At 41.2% G+C, this 19909-nt stretch overlaps 1 protein-coding gene across 1 annotated transcript; it reads left to right on the top strand.

Annotated features, from left to right (window-relative positions):
* Positions 1–318: 318 nt before the first annotated feature.
* Positions 319–19406, top strand: MED4 (mediator complex subunit 4). The gene is made up of 7 exons (XM_075919036.2): positions 319–799; positions 7510–7576; positions 11478–11648; positions 12977–13034; positions 15855–15941; positions 17098–17229; positions 18652–19406. The coding sequence occupies exons 1-7, from the start codon at positions 468–470 to the stop codon at positions 18822–18824; spliced, it is 1020 nt and encodes a 339-aa protein (XP_075775151.1). The 5' UTR covers positions 319–467; the 3' UTR covers positions 18825–19406.
* Positions 19407–19909: the final 503 nt, after the last annotated feature.

Genomic DNA, 19909 nt, shown 5'->3' with positions numbered 1-19909 from the left:
GCGCCAAATGTGGCCTGTGGGCTGCAGGTTGCCCACCACTGAGATAGGCAGATGGTGGCTTTGATCTCTGTGTCTCCTGTGCAGTGGAATTTAAAGTTGTGATCAGAGTGGACACTATTGCAGGGAGAGGGTGGGACATAGTGGACTAGCTACTGGATGACTGTTAGGTTGACAGAGTCTCGCTACTCCTGCTGTAGCAGCCTCAGTAGGTTAACCCTGGTTCTAGGTGTTACTACACTGTCATAATGGGGCACTTACACAGGTGTGAGCACAGACAGGGGCATGCAAGGCAGCTAACTCTGTGGCACAGCCCAGGCCTGGCACAAGCCTCCACTGTCCGCCAAGCCTTGGTGTCCCGCTGTTCTGTGCAACCGCCAGGGCTGGAAAGGCACTTTTTGAACAGGTGGACACAGAGCCTTGCCTGGCAGGTGCTGGGCCCTGCGGACTGGGAGGCCGACCCCAAACCAATGGTCCCTCAGCAGGAATTTGCTTCTCTCTCTGGGCCTGCTGAGACAGCTGCAAAGCGGGGCCCGCGCCTCAGGCGGAGTCTGTGGAGCTCCTGCTGCCGCCCAGGCCGGCTCTGCTGTCTCCGGCCCCAGGCGCGGGCACAGGCTCCGCAGGGGGCTGCGCTTCAGACCTCCGCCGCCGGATGCCGCTGTCGCCGGCCCTTGGCGTTGCGTCCGCGGGCCGCTGCAGGGGCGGGCTGCTGCTCGGGCGCGGCGATGGCGGCGGGCGGGGAGCGGAGCAGCACGCGGGACAGGCTGCTGGCGGCGCTGGAGGATCTGGAGCTGCTGGCCAGGTAGCCGCGCGCCCCCGGCCGGGCTCGGCTCGGCCTCACTCGCGCCGCCGCGGCCGGGACCCGGCGGTTCCTGTCTAGCGAGGCAGCGCCGAGAGGCCCCTGGCCAGGTGGGACCCCGCCGGGGCGGGGCGAGGTGCCCTAGGGATGGGGGCTCAGCCCCGAGAACGGGGGCCCGGCCGCTAGCGGTCCGATTCGGGAAGCCGGAGAAAGGGTGCGAGTAACTTACCGAAATCCCTTTCCCTGCCGGGCATGGCCTTGCAGCGAGCGCTGCTTTAACTCCTCCCTGTGTGGAAACTGACATGCACCGTTCTCTGTCGGCTTGCAATCAGGTCGGCTCAGAAGTGTCCCTGGACGTCCGAGAAACCAACCTCAAAAGCATTACTCCTGGGGTGGGCGGGATTTGTAATAAAGGCGCTGTTTTTTAGTCTAGTGGCTAGTAAAGTAGGTAACTTAAAATGAAACATTGAAACGTCGGTTGCATATATTACTATAGACATCTAAGACGTCTATTTGATCTACAGCACTTACCTACAAAACTCTGGTCAACTAAGGAAGTGGGCTGTGCCCAGGAAAGCTCATGATACCATCTACATGTTTTGTTAGTCTATAAAGTGCTACCAGACCATTTGTTGTTTTTTAAGTTTAGCACTTACAGTGTAAGTAAACAACAGGCAGGGATAGGACAAGCATTTTTAAAAATCTTGTCTAGTTTATTGATCCTTGCCAAAATACTGATAAGTGTTCAAAATACAACTGTGCCTTGTTCTGTATTGCCTTTCTGTGGCCTATTAGTTGGAGGTAGTGTGCACATTAATTGGTCTATATAGAGACCCAGCAAGTGCACACTAAAGGGTCCCCTAGAGTACATAATGAAATACATTTTGAAACTGATCCTCAGTAACCCTTTCCTCCATTTAATCACCCACATACTCTTGGCATTCTTTATTTCACTTCTATCCACATGCCACAGAAATTTCCCCACATTAATTATTCAGTGAAAGTTACTGTGCTGATATCCAAGGTGCAACTGGTGTCCTTTGGCATAGTCTTTTTCCTTCCAGAGAAGCAGGGGCTCTCTATACATTGCCTTTTCAAGTTAAGTTGATAAACGAATGTATTTTCCTATTTATATGGAATACTTTTTGTATTTATCTCAATTTCTGGGGCTATGGCTGGGAAAATGCACTGGTCAGTTTCACTTTGGTTTTAGTCAGTTTCTTTTCAGACTGCCATGTTTTGGAATGCAAGTATTACAGGGAATGTTCTATAAAACCAAGCTTTCCATTTTTTATTTAATCAATATTTTATTTTGGCCTCAGGTTGCTTGCTTTTATAAAACCTAAATCCGGGGCAAAATTTGACTTGAGATAATTGTTTTAAAATAACTTGGCAAACACCTCGGCCGTGTCTAGACTGGCAAGTTTTTCCGCAAAATCATCTGCTTTTGCGGAAAAACTTGCCAGCTGTCTACACTGGCCGCTTGAATTTCCGCAAAAGCACTGACGATCTCATGTAAGATTGTCAGTGCTTTTGCAGAAATACTATGCTGCTCCTGTTCGGGCAAAAGTCTTTTTCCGAAAAACATTTGCGCAAAAGAGCCAGTGTAGACAGCAGAGATTTTTTTGCGGAAAAGCACGTCTAGATTGGCCACGGACGCTTTTCTGCAAAAAGTGCTTTTGCGGAAAAGCGGCCTGCCAATCTAGACGCGCTTTTCCAAAAATGCTTTTAACGGAAAACTTTTAAAAGTCTCATAAGTGTAGGCTGCTGCTTCAGATGATTTCCAATCAGAATTGTATGTCACTTGAAAAACGTACTTCTGATCTGCTAAAGAACTGACTCAGAGTGACTGACAAGGGTTTGCTAAACCCAGTCTTCCACAGTTGTTCTTTAATATCACTAATCTGAAGAGTTTGGAATCTGGCTGCTTTGTTCGTTAGTCTGTTCTCTGAAGAAAGCTAAGATATGACCTCATGCCTTGTTTTTCTCCTCGGTCCTTCTAAAGGTCTCTTATAATGAGCTTTTTGAATATGGCCTTCAGAAATAGTATTGTCCAACCTCTATAATTGTGAATAGTTTTGAATGAATCTTAATCTTTGAATATGAAGTCTTGCCTGCTAGCTTCAGTTGGTAATTTATAGTTCTACATCTATGGGACTGCACAGACTGATTCTTTCTTGCACTTCCCTAATTTGTGTAAAATTAAGGGTAGCGCTGATGCAAGAATAATTATTACTTCGGATTATCTTATTCTCCTTGCTCTTCTGTTTCTGGGCTTGCCACCACTTGTCAATATAGCTTTATTTTTAACATTGCTTGAAGTCTTGCTTCTGGTTTGTCTGGACACTGAGCTATCTCTGGCCTTTGTCTGTGTCCTGTACAATTTCTGTTAGTACCCAAACTGGATATGTCTGTATATGCTTCACTAGGCACTTCAAGTGCTGTGTATTGTGTTAGTATCAAATCTAAATGTAAAATTTTTAGCATCTGGTTTCATCCGACTCTCATCTTTCCATATACAGTTTTTGCTCGGCCCAGGGAAAGTAGCATTTTATATATGGAGTAAGGTTTTCCTCCACACAGAGAATTCATTTAAGCTTTTCTTTCAAAGTTCAGAATCTGTAAAATTTTCTCTCCCATTTCCTATGTTCAGCAGGTTTTGTTAGTGATATTTAGATGCTGTAACTCTTCTCCTGTCCTTTTTCCAGGAGTACCAAGAATGTTTGTTTTTCTCTTCAATATGTTGTCATCATCACAGAGCTTGGTAACAAATTGGTAAGGGGATTCTTCTCTCTTGAGATGCTCCTGTGCCATGATCTTGGGTACCCTAGTGTTCTTTCTTTTTCCTTGTATTAATTTTTTTTCTTTTAATAAATTCACATGTGCCTGTTAATGTATTTTTGAAAGTCTTCCATCTCACCAAGTAGCATCATTAATCAGACACTTCTTTGCCAACTAGGGACAAATGGAATCCTTGTAACTTGGCTAGGAGTTAAAAAATGGTTACAGATAAGGATTGTCTTTTATTTAGTGAGACATGGACATAACATCTCCTGCTAATATGTCATCCAACTAGGTACTCAGTGTTATTGTGTCATACCTACCTACCTTTTCTATACCACTGTTGATCTGCTGCAATGTGAATGGCTCAAGCATAAAAAATGTTTGTTCTTTTAGCCATTCAGAGCTACTAGTTCTTTGAATGTATTTGTATAAATAAGCTGATTTCTGATTTTTTTAAAATTTCAGTTAAAAAAAAACTTGAGAGAGTTAGTCTCTAGTCATATTTATTTTTACTGGAAATGTAATGTTATCAGTTTTTCATCTTGTATATTCTGTTTTGTTAAGTAAACGTGACAACATTCATTCAAGTGTTTTTATCCACATGCCCTACCTAGATCTGTGAGAAGAAGAGGGTCAATTTTTTGTTCAGTTTATTAAAAGTTTTTGGTTTTGATACAGTTTAAGAAACTCTTTATCACCAAGTTCTTTGTTGACTGACCCTATGCATACCTGTTGGAGGTAGGATGTCTAAATAGCATAGATTTTGGTCTCCTTTCAAGGTGACCCCAAAAGCTTTTAAAAGGTTCTATCATGACTCTTGTGTAAATTCATTGAAGGAAATGGGATTGCACAGATTTGAATGACGGAACTTGGGTTCCTTTCTTCTCACACTAAGTTTGATGCTGAATTTAGGTTGATTGTGATCAATTAGTAGTTTTAGTTGCAGACTAAACACCTTTGATATGAAAATAGAGGGTCAGTAACCATGGACTTCACCTTAAATACAAACATTGTTAAACATGTTATTTTACCAGAAACACCCAGTTACTATCCAACTTCAAAGTTGCTGAATATATTGGCCTTTTCTCATTTTTCTCTTTGAAAAGATGTACCATAGGAATGATTGCAAATTTTGAATTTGCAGGTAATATTTTAATATTGTTTATATATTGATATAGTTATACAGACACACAACTATTCTTTACAGAAAAATCAAGCTTAAATGGTTCATGTTGCTGCCTGGTTGAAAAGGCTGAACTCCCATGTTTTGCATGATTTCTATTGGGTTTTTGTGAAACTAGAAATAGTAATACTGAAAGAAGAGAAGTTAAATGTTCATCTTTGTCTGGTGTTGAAATATAAGATAAGCCAAAATGAACCAAACCCAAGCAAACAAGAACAATCTGACCATGTGAAAACTCTACGGATCTTGCAACATTTTCCTATAGAATTCCACTGACATTAGGGTTGCCAGGTGTCCGGTATTTTCGCTTCCTGTCCGGTAAAAAAAAAATCCAGAAAATTATGTCCGTTATTTTCTGATTCTTTCCCGGGCAGGAGTCAAAAATCCTGGGTGCTTACCTGGTTCCACAGGGGAGCTGTCTGGCTTGGAATAGGGAGACAAGATGGCGAATGGCCACCAGCAGGCTGTTAGGGCCAAAAAGCTTCAAAAGCATTTCTTAAAGGGGCCATGCTGGTCTTTTTTTTTTCTCAACAAGTTTGGTCTTCCCCTTTTTTTTCCTCAACAGAATTTTTCCCCTGGTGTTTTTTTTTTTGGGGGGGGGGGGGGAGAGAGGGAGGTATTTTTGGTTAAACTGTCTGGCAACCCTAACTGACATTGTTTAATAATCAGTAGTGGGAAGAATTGATTTGGTTGGAAAGGGGTCTGTCAGGTTTGGGAGACTTAAAGCTAAGACTCCATTAGTCATAACTAGTCTCTGGCTCAACTTGATCTCATGATGATGGCCAAAATGGCATTGAATTCCAGTCTATTTGGTGATGTATGAAATGAGGTGTTGGCTGGTCCAGTTCTTACTGAATTCATACCCAGGTCTGATAAACCAGTGTGTCTCAACCAGTGGTATGAGTACCCTTAGAGGTAATCGAGAGAAGTCTGAGGGGTACATCAACACCACTGAAATTTGGAGAAAACTGAATTTTTGTTTTAAGTTTTACAGCGCTTTATTATTTTTGTACTTTTTACACCCAAAAATTTCATTGCCGGCTACAATTAAGTTGTTTAAAGAAATGTGTTGCAGTGGTAGAAAAAATTGTGTGTCTGAAAACTGTAGATACTAGGGGTGACATATTTTTTTAAGGGGGTACTTTATTAAAAAAGGTTGAGAAACGCTGTTATAAACCACTATACAATTGGCATGTTGCTTAGCCGACTTGTGCTAAGAACGGAAACTCTTATCTTGAATCTATGGAAATCAATGGAAAGTCTTCCACTGACTTAACTGGGCTTTGGATTTGGCTCCAAAGGAGCCAGGGCTTTGCATGTGTTGGAATTAGGGATGGAATTTCTTCACTGGAGGGAATTCATGGATATTGAGACATATTGCCTGAATTTAGTTAATTTTGATCATTTGTATTATGTTTCATCACTGTATCAAGAAGCCTTTGAAAAGTAGTAAATAAGAAATAAACATTGGGTTGGATTCTCTGCTGCATTCAGTATCTCCTGGCTGCAACAGAGGGGGAAGTGATGGTTCTTTCTGTTCCTGTCCCCCAGCATGCTTTTGTGCAGCTGGGATGTTCAAAACATGCTTCTCAGTTGTGGCCCTCAGGGGTTGTCCATCAGTAGAGAGCTGAGGAATGCAGAATGCTCTGTAAGCTGGGAACACTGTCCACACTTGAGAAATGTGGCATTCTATGCTCACTTTACTCTTGGGGGAATTGTAGGGAATTGCAGACATGCAAAATTTGTGTGTCCATTTTTTTGCTGCATAAAATAAATTTCTGGCATGATTATATTGTGTTGTTTTGACAAATAAAATATGCAGACATTTCAAATATCGTTTTCAGAATTTTTAATTTTTTGGCTCAGGAATGTCCACCAGAGTAGCACAGTCAGACTGAATATAAGAATCTTTTCCATTATTACTACTCTCCTTTGCACCCTGTAAAGCAGAAATGAAACCAATGTCAGTGAGGAAATTCCTTTAAGGGGATATTACCAACTCATACTTGCCTCAATTTAAATATAGTGTATATATCTATAATGTAACATCCATATAAATATTTTCACAATGATTTGAAACTTCAGTCAAAATAATTATTAAAAAACCACAACATCCTGCAGTGTTTGAAACACAAGCAGGCAAGATCTATGAATCTGAATGTGAAACTGACTAAAAGCAAAACTGACTTCCTTGAAATAGAAAAAAAAGTAAGCAAAGAATAAAACTAGTGACAAAACAACTTGTATTTTTAAAATTCCACTTGAATAATCCTTGGTGGTTGGTTTTAACAGGTGTAAAAAATGTGCTTACAGTGTGTGATTTTTCAGGTTGATGATGTCCCTTAAAATGCTTCCTGTTGGTGTCATGCTTATATTCAGAGAATGTCAGCCTGACACCTTTCATAGACACAAATGTCATTTGAAATAACGGAAAGTACTTTTGAAATAGTCTTATTTGCCTTAAATTGAAAGGCCATTGCCAAAGTTTTTAGGTCCAAAGTTAGATCAAGCTTTCCTTGTATGTTTGTAAAATCTAATTAGAGTTTTTACTAAAAAATAAAAACTAAAATAAAAGCTTTGATACTTTTAACCTTTCCAAAGGGTTGTCTTAAATATTGAAATATTTTTAAGATAAAAATACAATGTCACTAGTACATTTTAAAAAAACGTATTGGGGAAAATCTCACCTCATTTTTACATAAAGAGTAGTTTAGAATATTGTTTAAAAATGTAAATTTCATTTCAGGGAACTGATTGAAATTTTGGCAATTTCAAGAAACCAGAAACTCCCACAACCAGGAGAGGAGAGCCAGGTAAATAAACTTTCATAAGTATTTGTCTATGCAGTTAACCTCCACATTCAGCCTTTTTCTCCCTATTCAGGCTAACTGAGGTTGGAAATTTCAAAGTTTAGTGGTAAGAGCCCAATCCTGCTTCCAGGAAACTCAGTGATAACACCCCTTCCCTTTCTCACCATCAGAGAGGCAAGGACTTTGCCCTGAATTAGTGAAATGCTGGTTGTGTTCAATAGGACTGAAATCCTATGAAATGTGAGAGCAGTGATTTAACAGACTCTTCAGTATTTTGCATGTTCAGGGCTTGATTCAGTCTCTTGCTGTGGCTGTAGGCAGTGTTCCCTCTAAGATTTTCCACCCATGAGCAGAGCGAGTTTTGTCTTGTGCACCAGTACTGAGTTCATGTGGGCTTGTTCAGATGTGTGCCACTGTGGCACCCAAGTTATTAATAAATATCTTATAAATGTCTCCCTTTTCCCTCTGCTGCCATGTCTCCCACCCTCCCCTCGCCCCATCTGCTCCCCTGATACTTGGTGCTGCTCCCTGCCCATCACCCTCCTCTGCTGTCCTGGCTCCTGCCCTTCTCACTCCCCTTAGCCCTTTGTGGACCTGCCTCCTCCCCATCCTCCATGACGCCTGCACCAGCCCTTCTCTTCCCCGTGTTCCCACTCTTCCTCTAGCCCCACTCTGATCATCTGTAGCTACCCCTCTTCATCCCCTCTCCTAACACCTCCCTCAACCCACCTGCCCTGCCTCACCTCTGGTACTTGTCCCTCCCCTCCAGGTGTCTGCCCTGGCATTTGTGTCTCCTCCACCCTGCCCTTTGGTGCTTGCCCCTTTCTTCTCCTGCCCTGGCCTCCTCCTCTCCTCTCAGCACAAGCCCCTTCCCTCTCCTCATCCACCTTCCCCTTAGCTATCCCCTTACTTCTTCCCTAAATTTCTGCCTTCAACGTGGAAAGCAGTTTGCGGGGGCTGGAGCCGGGGCCACGGTACTATTTTTAGTACCACAATCCCAGCCCCAGCCACTCCTGGGGTAGGACTGTGTGCTGGGACTGGAGCAGAGGCCACCCGCGGTGCTATTTTTAGTAATACGGTCATGGTCCCTGCGCGCGGCCCCAGCTCCAGCTGGAGTAAAGCGGCAGCTGCACGATGCCTGTTCCAGCTGGCACAGCCTCACTGGAACCGCACACCTCACACATCCCCAGCTCCAGGCAGAGTAAAAGGGGAGCCGCCACTACCAGGAATCCACCAGGCCACTGGCTGCCGCCACTATTCACCTTCCTTTCCAGCAGGAAGGTTGAGCAGTGAGCAGTGCTGCATGGCTCTTAAAATGACATGGGCAGACCTAAAATTTGTAGTGCACAGGCATGCAGCTTAGTGGGAACACTGGTTGTAGGTACTCCAAGGGCTGTAGAGCAGCTTCTTGCTAACTCCTGCATGTTCCTTGAGCACTGGTGGCGAAAAGTATGACTATTCTGGTCAAGAAGCTTATTAGATGGCTTGTTGAGTGCATGTCTGGAGAGTTCTGAAGAAAATTGTAGCCAGCTATTTCCTTTTGTGATCCTTTGTCCTGATGATCTTCATTCACTCTCCGTCTAGCACTTTATCAAAATCTCAGCTAGTTCTCTCCCTCTGTGGCTTGAGCATGAATTTGTGTGTGTGATGAATTGTCCAATTATTTGATATCTTTTTAAGAAAATAAATCCCTAGTACATACAGGAAGGAGAATTAATTATACCTTCTCTTTCCTGATTACTTAAAACAGGCCACCTAAGATAGCTGACAGTTTCAGAAGACTTTTCTCTAAGGGGAAATTGAGACTGAAAACAGCAAAGATTAAATGTGAACATATGTAGTACTAGTTTCAGTAATTTACAATTAATCTTTCTCTTATTATCTACTGTAACTTATTCTCTTGCACTAGCTTCAACATCAGGCTTTCACTCTTACAAATTCAAAGATGAATTTCTAATGGAAGACCCCATTAATTCAATTTGTGTTCTGAAACTCCTGCTGTGCTCTCTAAACGTTGAACATCCTTGACTGTGATAAAGATTTTGTAAGCAGAATTTAACTCAAAATTGTGTAGATGCATGAAGCAGAACAGACTGCTTTGTATTGAGTGTGTGGTGCCGAACATAAGTAAGGACTTTATCAAAAGAGTAAAGAGACACAGCTAGAAGATTCACGGAGAATATACCTTCACTTAGTGGATACTTGAGTGTAGTTTGTGGATTACATCTGTGCTTTAGATGAGGCCAGCTATTAGATGCCCATACTACAATGTCTTGCAAAGTAACCCTTCTGAAAAGAGAAGATGATTCTGCATTCCAGCATACACCATGTTTAGTGAGAGGGCTAATCATACCACATGACATTTGAGAACATAGCAACTTCTAGTTTGGTTATAGAAACTTCCTCTTTTCTTTGGTGGCAACAGAATAACTTACTCCATCTGGAGTGGCACAGGGAGTCAGAGCTGTGAATCTGAGCTTCTGAATCAACAGAATTTAGGAGTGCCACAGAGGTAGCCCAGGAAGTTGTCCATGGGAATAGGCACAGTAATCTTGACTGAAGGAGCACTGTTGATAGGTTTGGGAAAAATGTGGTCTTGACTCCCCTATTCTACCCAAATGGGCCATTATTTTCATGTGACACTTCCTTGTATTTCTAAAATAAATCTTATAGTTTTGGACAAAAAATAAATGCATTACACTTGCTAGATTTGGTTTAGGCAGCACTAAACTACATATGTGTGAAACCTATTTATAGAAACATTAAACTATTGTTTCAGTTCTACTTACCAGCACTGTGATGTCTGTGCTCCTATGGCTTCTGGCCTTATGTCTATAAAAACACTTCTTAGTGCAATAGGAGGACATACCAGTTTACAATTAAGGCTAACAATCATGGCAGGATGAGTCTTCGAAAATTAAGGGAGAAAAATAACTGCAATAGAATGTGGGGGTAACTGTTCTTTGTGCGTGAGAGGTTGAGTGGGTAGAGTGGGGCCGGTAGTAATGAAAGGACCACATCCCACATCTACAGAGATTTTCCTGCATAAAACACAGACTCCTCCACTTTCAAAAGTGATTTGCTTGCCACAAACTGTTTCAGTTGCACAGCTATTGAAGATACCTCTTTCAATCTCAGTGTCCAAAATTGGCAGCTTCACTGTGGCTTGAGTGTACTTGTTATGTCAGTTTGCTATATGTAAAGTATTTTTTTTATTTAGGACATTCTAGTTAATACCCAGGGGTGATGAACTAGTATGGCCAGGGCTTTGAGTGATGTATTGGGCAGTGTCATAATTAACAGTGCTGGAGCTGAAAGGTTCATAACTAATATTAAGAATTAATTATTTATTAACTGAATGAGGAAAATTGGCATCTTTTTGGTTCTTATTTCCATGTGTTAGGCAGCAGTCTCAGCAAGACAAATCCAACAGTGATGTGGGTTGGGATGACCTAATTTTGCTAAACTGAGTCAAATTAGTAGCTTCTCTGGTACCCAAGAAACAGATATGTTTCATGTCTGCGTGTTCAAATTTAATATTGAAACTTGTATCTACCTTGACAGATGAATGGAAAGTTCTTGTCTGCATTCATCAATAAAATCCTCCAACATACCAGCTTTGCTACAAACAAATACAGCGTTTGTACTTTTAGCACATGTACTTGACGTATACTCAGATTGCAGTTTGGTCAGTCTGGATTGTAGGTTATCTTGCAGCGTAGAAGAGTTGAAAACTTCATTTTATGTTAAATGTTTTGTTTTAGAGAATTCAACCAAATCAGAATAAATATCTCAGATCTGATTTCTGTTGTTTCTCCTAGCACTGGATACTTCTTCATAGTGTAGCTGTGGATTTTATAATTAATCAAGATAAATAAGTTTCATAAAACAATTGTTATGACAGATCCTGGAGTTGCTGATCCAGAGAGATGGAGAGTTTCAGGAATTAATGAAACTGGCACTCGATCAGGGGAAAATCCATCATGAAATGCAGCTATTAGAAAAAGTAGTCGAGAAGCGGGACAGTGATATTCAGCAGCTACAAAAACAACTGAAGGAAGCAGAGCATATACTGGTAAATATATAGATGAAGTGTTTGCTTTGAGAGTTGTTGTTTGGGAAGGCAATAAAGGATGGTTGTGCATAGCACATAGTTCTGGAAAAAACATTTATTTTTAATTTAAGAAGATTAAATGCATGAATTCTTCTTGAAAGCTTGGGAATTATGCTTTTAGTAGATAAAGTTAAGTAAAAGTTACTGAGGTGCTCTCTCTTGCTTTTTGGAAATGCCATAATGGTAATTTTCATCCAGCCTATATTACTCTCCTTTCATAATAATTTTACACTCCACCTTACCCCTTGTTTTCATTATTTGAAATATTTGAGGTGAAAATAACTCCTATTGTAAATACTGAATAGGTAAAATGTGCAAAATCAAACTACTGAATACAGGTGCTGGTTAAATAAGGAAAGAGTAGAAGGAGAAATGAATGTTGTACAGGCAGTCCCCGGGTTACGTACAAGATAGGGACTGTAGGTTTGTTCTTAAGTTGAATTTGTACGTAAGTCGGAACTGGCGTCCAGATTCAGCCGCTGCTGAAACTGACCAGCGGCTGACTACAGCAAGCCTGAGGCAGAGTTGCTCTGCCCTGGGCTTCCTGGAATCAGCCGCTGATCAGTTTCAATAGCAGCTGAATCTGGATGCCTGGGACAGAGCAGCTGGGGGGCTGCAGCGGCTGAATCAGGATGCCTGGGGCAGAGCAGCTAGGGTGCTGCCAGGTTGGTCCAGTAGCACCGAGGAGCGGTGCTGCAGGACCAACTGGCAGCGCCCCAGCTGCTCTACCACAGGCGTCCGCGAGAAAAGCCTGGTCTGCTGGGGGGGCCCAGCAGTCCAGGGAGTCGCGGAGCAGCTTTTCTCGCCCCGGAGGACATGGGCGGCGGGACCGCGGCGTGTCTGGGCGGTCCCCGCCGCCCGCGTCCTCTGGGGCAAGAAAAGCCCCGTTCGTAAGTACGGATCCGACATAAGTCGGATCTGCATAACCTGGGGACTGCCTGTACTTCACATTTAGCCTGCCCCTCCCCCTTTGAGAAAACAGGCAACCCTTTGAGCAACTTGGACTAGCGAAACCAATGGCTATATGTGGGCATCACAACTGATATTGGCTGGTAGTTAGTTAATTTCTCTGACATTCTAGAAACATTACTGTGCTTACTTAGCAAGACAATCTTTATTTAAAACACTTGTATATTTTGCAAACATTCATATAATAAAATGTTGATTTGACTTTCATTTTAGAGGAAATTTTAATAGCATAAGTGGATAAATTTTTCAGGGCCTCTTTAACTGAACCTAAGGTTATAAGTTAATGAATCATTGAAGAATATTTTTTCTTGAATAACTAGGCAACAGCTGTTTATCAAGCAAAGGAAAAACTAAAATCAATAGAAAAAGCAAGAAAGGGTGAGTATCAGTAGTTTATTAAACTATTATGAGGCTTTGAAACTATATAGCTTGAAGTAATTTATCTAAAGTTCTATGTACGCATGTAAGTTGATTTTTTAAAATTGTATCATGTAACAGTTTAAGAATCTGTATAAATTAAAAATCTGTGTAAAATGCTACATGGGTGTAAGGGATTTCAATTTAATTTGGGATCTCTAAATCTTATAAAAGGTTTTGTAAAACTGGACTGGAGTGGGTTTTATTTTGGAGAGGATGTGGTCTGCTTTTGGGGAACATAACATTGTAGTTTTAGGGTCTAGCTCAAAATACATTTCCTTCAGCGTTCATTAAAATTAGCTTAGTTTGTGACACAAGGCACTTACCTAATATGCTGGCCTATGGTTTGTATCTAACTTTTTTTTGAGGGGAAGGGCAGACCATTACTTTTTTTTTAAACGGATGTTAACAATGCTACTTACTAAAAGTTATTTCTTGCCCTCAAGACTCGCTGCCAATATACTAGATATCTAGGAAAATCAGTTACAGCATGTCCATGACTATGGTAGTCATTTGTACAAAAGAGGTGGGAAGGTATTTTATAGCTATTAACAGAATATTTATAATTATTTGTGATTTTCACCCAAAATGATCTCAGGGCATTTCATAATATATACATTGCTCAAAACAAAGCCATTTACGGAGTGGAGAGTGACTCCTGTCTGGCACATGCACAGTGCATGATGGTAAGAGAAAAGGGAAGAGAAGTTTAGTTAACTACACTAGGGCAAGTCCCTACTATTACAAAAATGCCTTTGTATCTTAGAATCAGTTTGTGTGTGGATCCTAAAAGTCTCCTACGAAAGACTCACCTAGCTCTTGCACAGCCTTTTCTTATGAGTAGATATCAATGTACTTTACAAAGTAGACTTCAAAATTAGTCTGCCTCATAAGGCTGAAAAACTCAATGTCCTGGGCAAACCTTCTGGAAGTATGATAAATGTTATTGAATTAGATTGAATCCCTTGGGGTGTTCATTGTATTAAAAATGCTATGGTGCACGTGTTATTGTGGAATTGTATATAACTGCTCTAGGAGAAGGAGGGGGATGCTAATGCCATTCCTATATGTGCACATATACTAGTTTAAACTGGATTCCCCAGGGAACAAGAGACAAGAAAAGGATTTTTTTGATAAACAGCCTGGTTTAAAACAGCTTATGGCCTTCTTCCTGATTTAGGAGATGGACAGGACCTCTGGTCTGTGGAGGGCCACTTTGCTTAGGGAAGGATTGGAAAGACTTGGCCTACTGAGGCCCCGTAAGACTGTGCTTCTTTTGAAATGAAGCTCTGATGAACTTGAAACCACAAGGAAATCCCTTGGGTTGGGTATTGAAGGACTGCTCCTATCGGAGCCCCTGTTAGGGTTGGGGTGATCTCTGGTAAGCTTATTAGTGTGGGGATAGGCTCTTTTATTGTTATTAATGTTTTCTCTGTGGTACTTTTAACAATAACATAGGCATGCATAGGAAGAACTGTGTGATATCTTAAAACTCAGCCAATTACTCTGTTGTTAGTATCTGAAAAGAAAGCAAATAGAGCTGGTTAGGCAACCTCTCCCAGTTGGGAATAATATAGTAATGGCTGGGAACTGTTCTAATTGGAGATACCCTGGTCAAAGGGAGAGAGTTGAGTGAGATGATGGCCAAAGAAGCATGAAGCCTTGAGTGGGCTTTCCTTGCTGGTCATAGAGGTACAGTTGCCCTGAACTGTGGCACTATCCTCTATGCCAGTGGTCCCCATCTTTTTTTATGCCCAAGATCACTTTTGAACTTCAAGGGTAACCCAAGATCTACCTTGCTCCTTCTCCAAAGCCTCACTGACTCCATTTCTTCATTTCTCCCCACTTGCCCGGTCTCTCGCTGTCTGCTATACTCAGTCACTTGTACTGGGCTGGGGCAAGGGTTTGGAAGAGGAATTAGGGTGCAGCGGAGTATGAATGCTGGCTCTGAGAGGCGGCTCAGGGCTGGGGATTGTGGTGATGGCTCTGGGAGGAGGTTGAGTGTTGTGGTGCAGGCTCCTGCAAGGTGACATTTACCGTTGGCAACTCTAGGTCATTGGTGCAGCAAGGCTGAGGCAGGCTCTGTGCCTGATCTGGCCCCATTCTAGAGCTCTGCGTGGATACAAATCTCTACCTGCAGACAGACATTGATATACATTGCTCAGCAGAACTCTGCTCCCCAGAAACTTTGCAGCCAAAGGTGAGGAGCCCAGTGCCACCGCTCTCAGGAGCCAGCATCCTGCACTGGCAGCTCCTCCCAGTCCTGCCACCACTGGGGCTCTACAACCCTAGATAGGAGAGGCAACTGGCATTAGGCTGGTGGCGGTACAGTCACACAGCTGGGAGAGCTGTCAGTGCATGGTGTTGGTTCCTGAGTTCAGCAACCTCTCCTTTGGTTGCAGCACCTCTTATGAGCAGCACTCTGAGGATCAGTGGATATTGGTTTCTGTCTGCTGGTAAACATTTTATTCATCCAGGGTTCTTCATGCTGCTTCCCCACCATATGCATGGGGCTGGCAGCATGGGGCCGAGGCAAGTAGGGAGCCTGCTGAGTGCTAATCGTGCTTGACTGGGAGACTTTCCAGGATTGGCCAGTTGATTGCAATCCTATGCAGTGCCTGCATATTGGAGATATCCTTGAGGTTATGCTAAAATATTACATTGTTGCTTTCTCTTTGGAATTATCAAAGTGTTAATTAATCTAAAATTACCAAGTCAGGCACCCTCTTGAGTGTATTTTCCCGTGCTTTTCCCGTGTTAACTTCTTTTCCCCTTTCACAGGTGCTGTTTCATCCGAAGAAATAATTAAATATGCCCACAGAATTAGTGCCAGCAATGCTGTTTGTGCTCCTTTGACATGGGTACCAGGTAAATGTCACGTTTGAAAAATTAGCTGCTTGCGTCTGTCATACTTTCATTGATGGCATGACATGGAAATGTCCTTTGATTACAATATAGGAGCTATGATTAATGATCACCATTTAATATTTGCTTGGATTTTATAGAGTTTTCCATTATTAAAAAGTCTTTTTTGGCCTAAGATACTAGTATCTTTTATTCCCTTGTTGAATACCTTGGAGTAAAATGTAGTGGAAATTTTGTATGTCCCTTTGGATAGCCATAAAATCCACAGCTCCTGGATTCCCTTAATAAGTTGCTACTGAATGTCCTCCATTGGGTCCCTGTTTTCTGTGAGGCCCAATTCAGGGTCTTGGTCCTAATTACAGCCATTAATGGGTCTGAACAAGATATACTAAGGACTCTCTCTCTCCAGTCATGTTCCTCTGAGACTACAGCTTTAATCACGGAACGTGGAAACTATACAGAAATATTCAGTGATGGGTCTCAGTATCTAGAACTAGCCCTCCTGCAGCAGATCAGAATATGTACTTTTCTAAAGAGCAAGGCCAAGAACTGAAATGAAGTCTTGCTAATAGTAGCAATGTGAACAGAGATACAGGTTGAACCTCTCTAGTCTGGCACCCTCAGGACCTGACCAGTGCTGCACCAGAGAATTTGTCAGACCACTGGAGGTCAATATTGTTTAACAGCATTACCAATACTTCCACTGCTTACTAGGCTCTTGGATGATATTTAGGGGTAAATTAGAACTAAATAACAGCACAGAACACTGAGAGACAGGGCTGGTGGCTGTAAACAAACTCCATGGGACTGCGGGAGACTAGGCCACACTCATGATAAGTGGACATCTGGCTAACTAAAATCATGCTGGACCATAGATGTTGCTGGACCAGTGTGTGCTAGACTGGAGAGGTTCAACCTGTATATCGTTTAAAGTGAGTGTACTACTTTTTTTGCTGAGCTTGAGAAAACAAATGTAAATGGAGAATATATTTGGATTTAATTGCTCACAGAACAGGTGTGCTTCCCATTGCTGATGTAAACAATCAACACAGTTTTCTGTTCAAAAAGCATTACAGGAAAAGATTAGCACTAAATAGCTGATAGTTATCTTGCAGATGTTAGCTTTGTTCTAATAATATAAAAACAATTTGTTTTTAAGGGGACCCACGCAGGCCATATCCTACAGATTTGGAGATGAGGAGTGGCCTATTGGGTCAGATGAACAATCCGTCCACAAATGGAGTTAATGGACACTTGCCAGGGGATGCGCTTGCAGCGGGCAGATTGCCAGGTAATGGAAGGATTTAGATGTGTATGCAATGAATACAAGAAATACCATAACCATAACAACTATGAATTTAATTCCCTCCAAAATATCCCTTAGTGATATCAAGTCAGAACAAAAACAGCTAAAAATTCTGGATAACACGGTTCCCTGGCAGTAAGGGATTGTTAAACAAAGTAAGCAGTTTGAAAGGCTGGCCTGGTGATATATAAGAACAAGATAAAAAGTATTCTATTTTATTTGTACCACTGCTAAATCAAATTGAGATAACTGAATCATATTGGCAAATCAATGGGAAAAATGATTCTTTTAAAATCATACACCTAAAATATGGAAATTTTTCAGAGCAAATTACAGGTTTCTTAGCAATGAAAACGAATATGTTGTTTTGAATCACAAAAAGGAAGTTGAGATATGTATGAATCAGAAGATTTTTCTCTCTTCTTTAATTTGTGGTCTATTATCAATAGACTAATCACATGTATTTAAAAGATCCAGATCTACAACTGGTGAACTCATATTTACTACTAAAGATAACTTGTTATTGACAAAACAATTTAAATATTGTGCTGTTACATGTGAGAATTAAGAATTAAAATTGAAATGGCTAGAAACTGTGAATGTAGAATGCAGTGGATTAGTTATGCAGGGTGATGGGTGGTTTTTACCCTTCCAAAAGTTGATTACAGGAGAACAAAACTTCTATATTGGATTAAAAAAAAGTCTTTCAGTTGTTGTCTGTCCAACTGTTTGTAGTTATGAAAAGCTTGTTTTCAAAAGTTAAGCTTAAGGTAGGACACATCTAAAAGCAAAAGTTTCTTATTGCAGCTGTTCTAGAGAAACTGTATTTATATAAATACTAGCTTAGAAACCACAAATTCAGTCCTTAACCTAGCAGTGAAGTCTTGGGCAAATTGTTCACCTCTTTCCAGAAAGGTGAAATGCAGATGATAACATTCACTCATTTCTCAGTGCAGAGATGACATGAGGGAGGCACATGTCCCCCAAAAAGTCTTGGATAGAAGGGGGAAGCAGCTGACCAATAGCCAATTGGGGCCAGAGTCTCTGGGCATCTGGGTGGACTAGTGAGGTGGTGGGGGAGGGCCTGGGACTCTCAGAGGAGTCCAGCCCCTCTGCATTCACTGGCAATGGTGAGGGAATCGAAGCAACGTGGCCTCAGCTCATGTTGCTTGGGGGGGAGGGGGACTGCCCCCCTCTGATGGAGCAGGCCTTACTGTAGTAGAATGGTTCATTTACAAGAGACTTTTACAAGAGAAGAGCTTGGTACTGAAAACGAAACTTTTGAAAATGTTTAACAGTATACACAGCTGTGCCTCTTTGCAGATGCATGGGCTTGTCTATTTAAAGGCTGATATTCATCTAATGATTATGCTATCAAAGCACTGTATTTATATATTTATTTTTCAGATGTGCTTGCCCCTCAATATCCCTGGCAGTCGAGTGATATCTCAATGAACATGCTACCTCCAAATCATAGCAATGACTTTATGCTGGAGCCTCCAGGGCATAATAAAGAAAATGAAGATGATGTAGAAGTTATGTCAACAGACTCCTCAAGCAGTAGTAGTGACTCGGATTAAGTACTGAAAAGGGACACCATTCCAACCAAATAGACTTCTTTCCTCTGGTGAAGGCAGGTTGGATGCTGTTCATCAAAAGCTGAAATGCCAGCTGGATACAGTGGCTTCACTGTGACAAAGCCAGTTTACATCTAGGATGATGGTTTTAAAATGGTGACCTCTTTGTTGCTCTATCCACAAGGTGCTCAATTAAAACAAGCAAAAACTGGTGGTAACTTTTTGCTGGACAGAGTTTTGCCAGATTTCCAATGATTATGTTCTTTGTAAACTATATTTTTTACTATGCATTAGACAAAATATGTTTCTGGAAGGAAGCTGTAAGGGGAATCTCCTGGGATGTTTGTTAATAATTTCATTCTTTTGATAATAGCCTTTCTCTTAAGGCGTACAAATGTGTACAGCTGTGTAGATTTTAAAGGTTGGCTCCTTTGTTAGCTACTGCCAGAACTCAAGTGTTTGGTCATCTTGTGTATTATGAGAACAAAAATGTGGTGTGACAATAAGCTGTTATACAAAAGTATTTTTGTAATTATTGTACTATATAGTGAATTTGTTATAAATAAAAAAATCAACTTTGATGTACTTTTATATTTCAACTTGCAGAATTTAATCTTGGACTAGCTTCTCTGCCTATCATGTTTGCACAGAAAGAAACCCCTATATAGTTGTTATGAGAGAACAAACAGTTTCTATTGACCCTCATTCATGGTTCTCTGAAATTTTGATTAGGGCTTCATTATTAATCACATGATTTAAAAATTATTAAACAAAAGAATACCATTTATGTAAATATTTGTTGATATTTTCTACATTTCAAGTATATTGATTTCAATTACAATGCAATACAAAGTGTACAGTGTTCACTTTATTACAAATATTTACACTGTAAAACATATTTTTCAATTCACCCAATGCAAGTAATGTTGTGCAATCTCTTTATCATGAAAATTGAGCTTAAAAATATGGAATTATGTACAAAAAATTACTGCTACCAGCAAAAGATTGACTTTTTTATGGTGCTTTCGGTTTTGTAGTTTCCACATTGGAGTGTTGCCCTTTTAATACTTTTGAAAGCATACTCCCAC

This window comes from Pelodiscus sinensis, chromosome 1 (genome assembly GCF_052426305.1).
Source record: "Pelodiscus sinensis isolate ZL-2025 chromosome 1, ASM5242630v1, whole genome shotgun sequence".
NCBI lineage: Eukaryota > Metazoa > Chordata > Testudines > Trionychidae > Pelodiscus > Pelodiscus sinensis.
The sequence above is the reverse complement of the archived record's forward strand: the minus strand, read 5'-3'. Positions and strand labels throughout refer to the sequence as shown.

Bases quoted from the DNA above. Each gene is read 5' to 3' on its own strand.
- MED4 (XM_075919036.2), top strand. From the start codon at position 468: ATGGTCCCTCAGCAGGAATTTGCTTCTCTCTCTGGGCCTGCTGAGACA. The intron at 7,577-11,477 runs GTAAATAAACTT...TTGTTATGACAG, and splicing joins AACCAGGAGAGGAGAGCCAG to ATCCTGGAGTTGCTGATCCA. The intron at 13,035-15,854 runs GTGAGTATCAGT...CCCCTTTCACAG, and splicing joins AATAGAAAAAGCAAGAAAGG to GTGCTGTTTCATCCGAAGAA.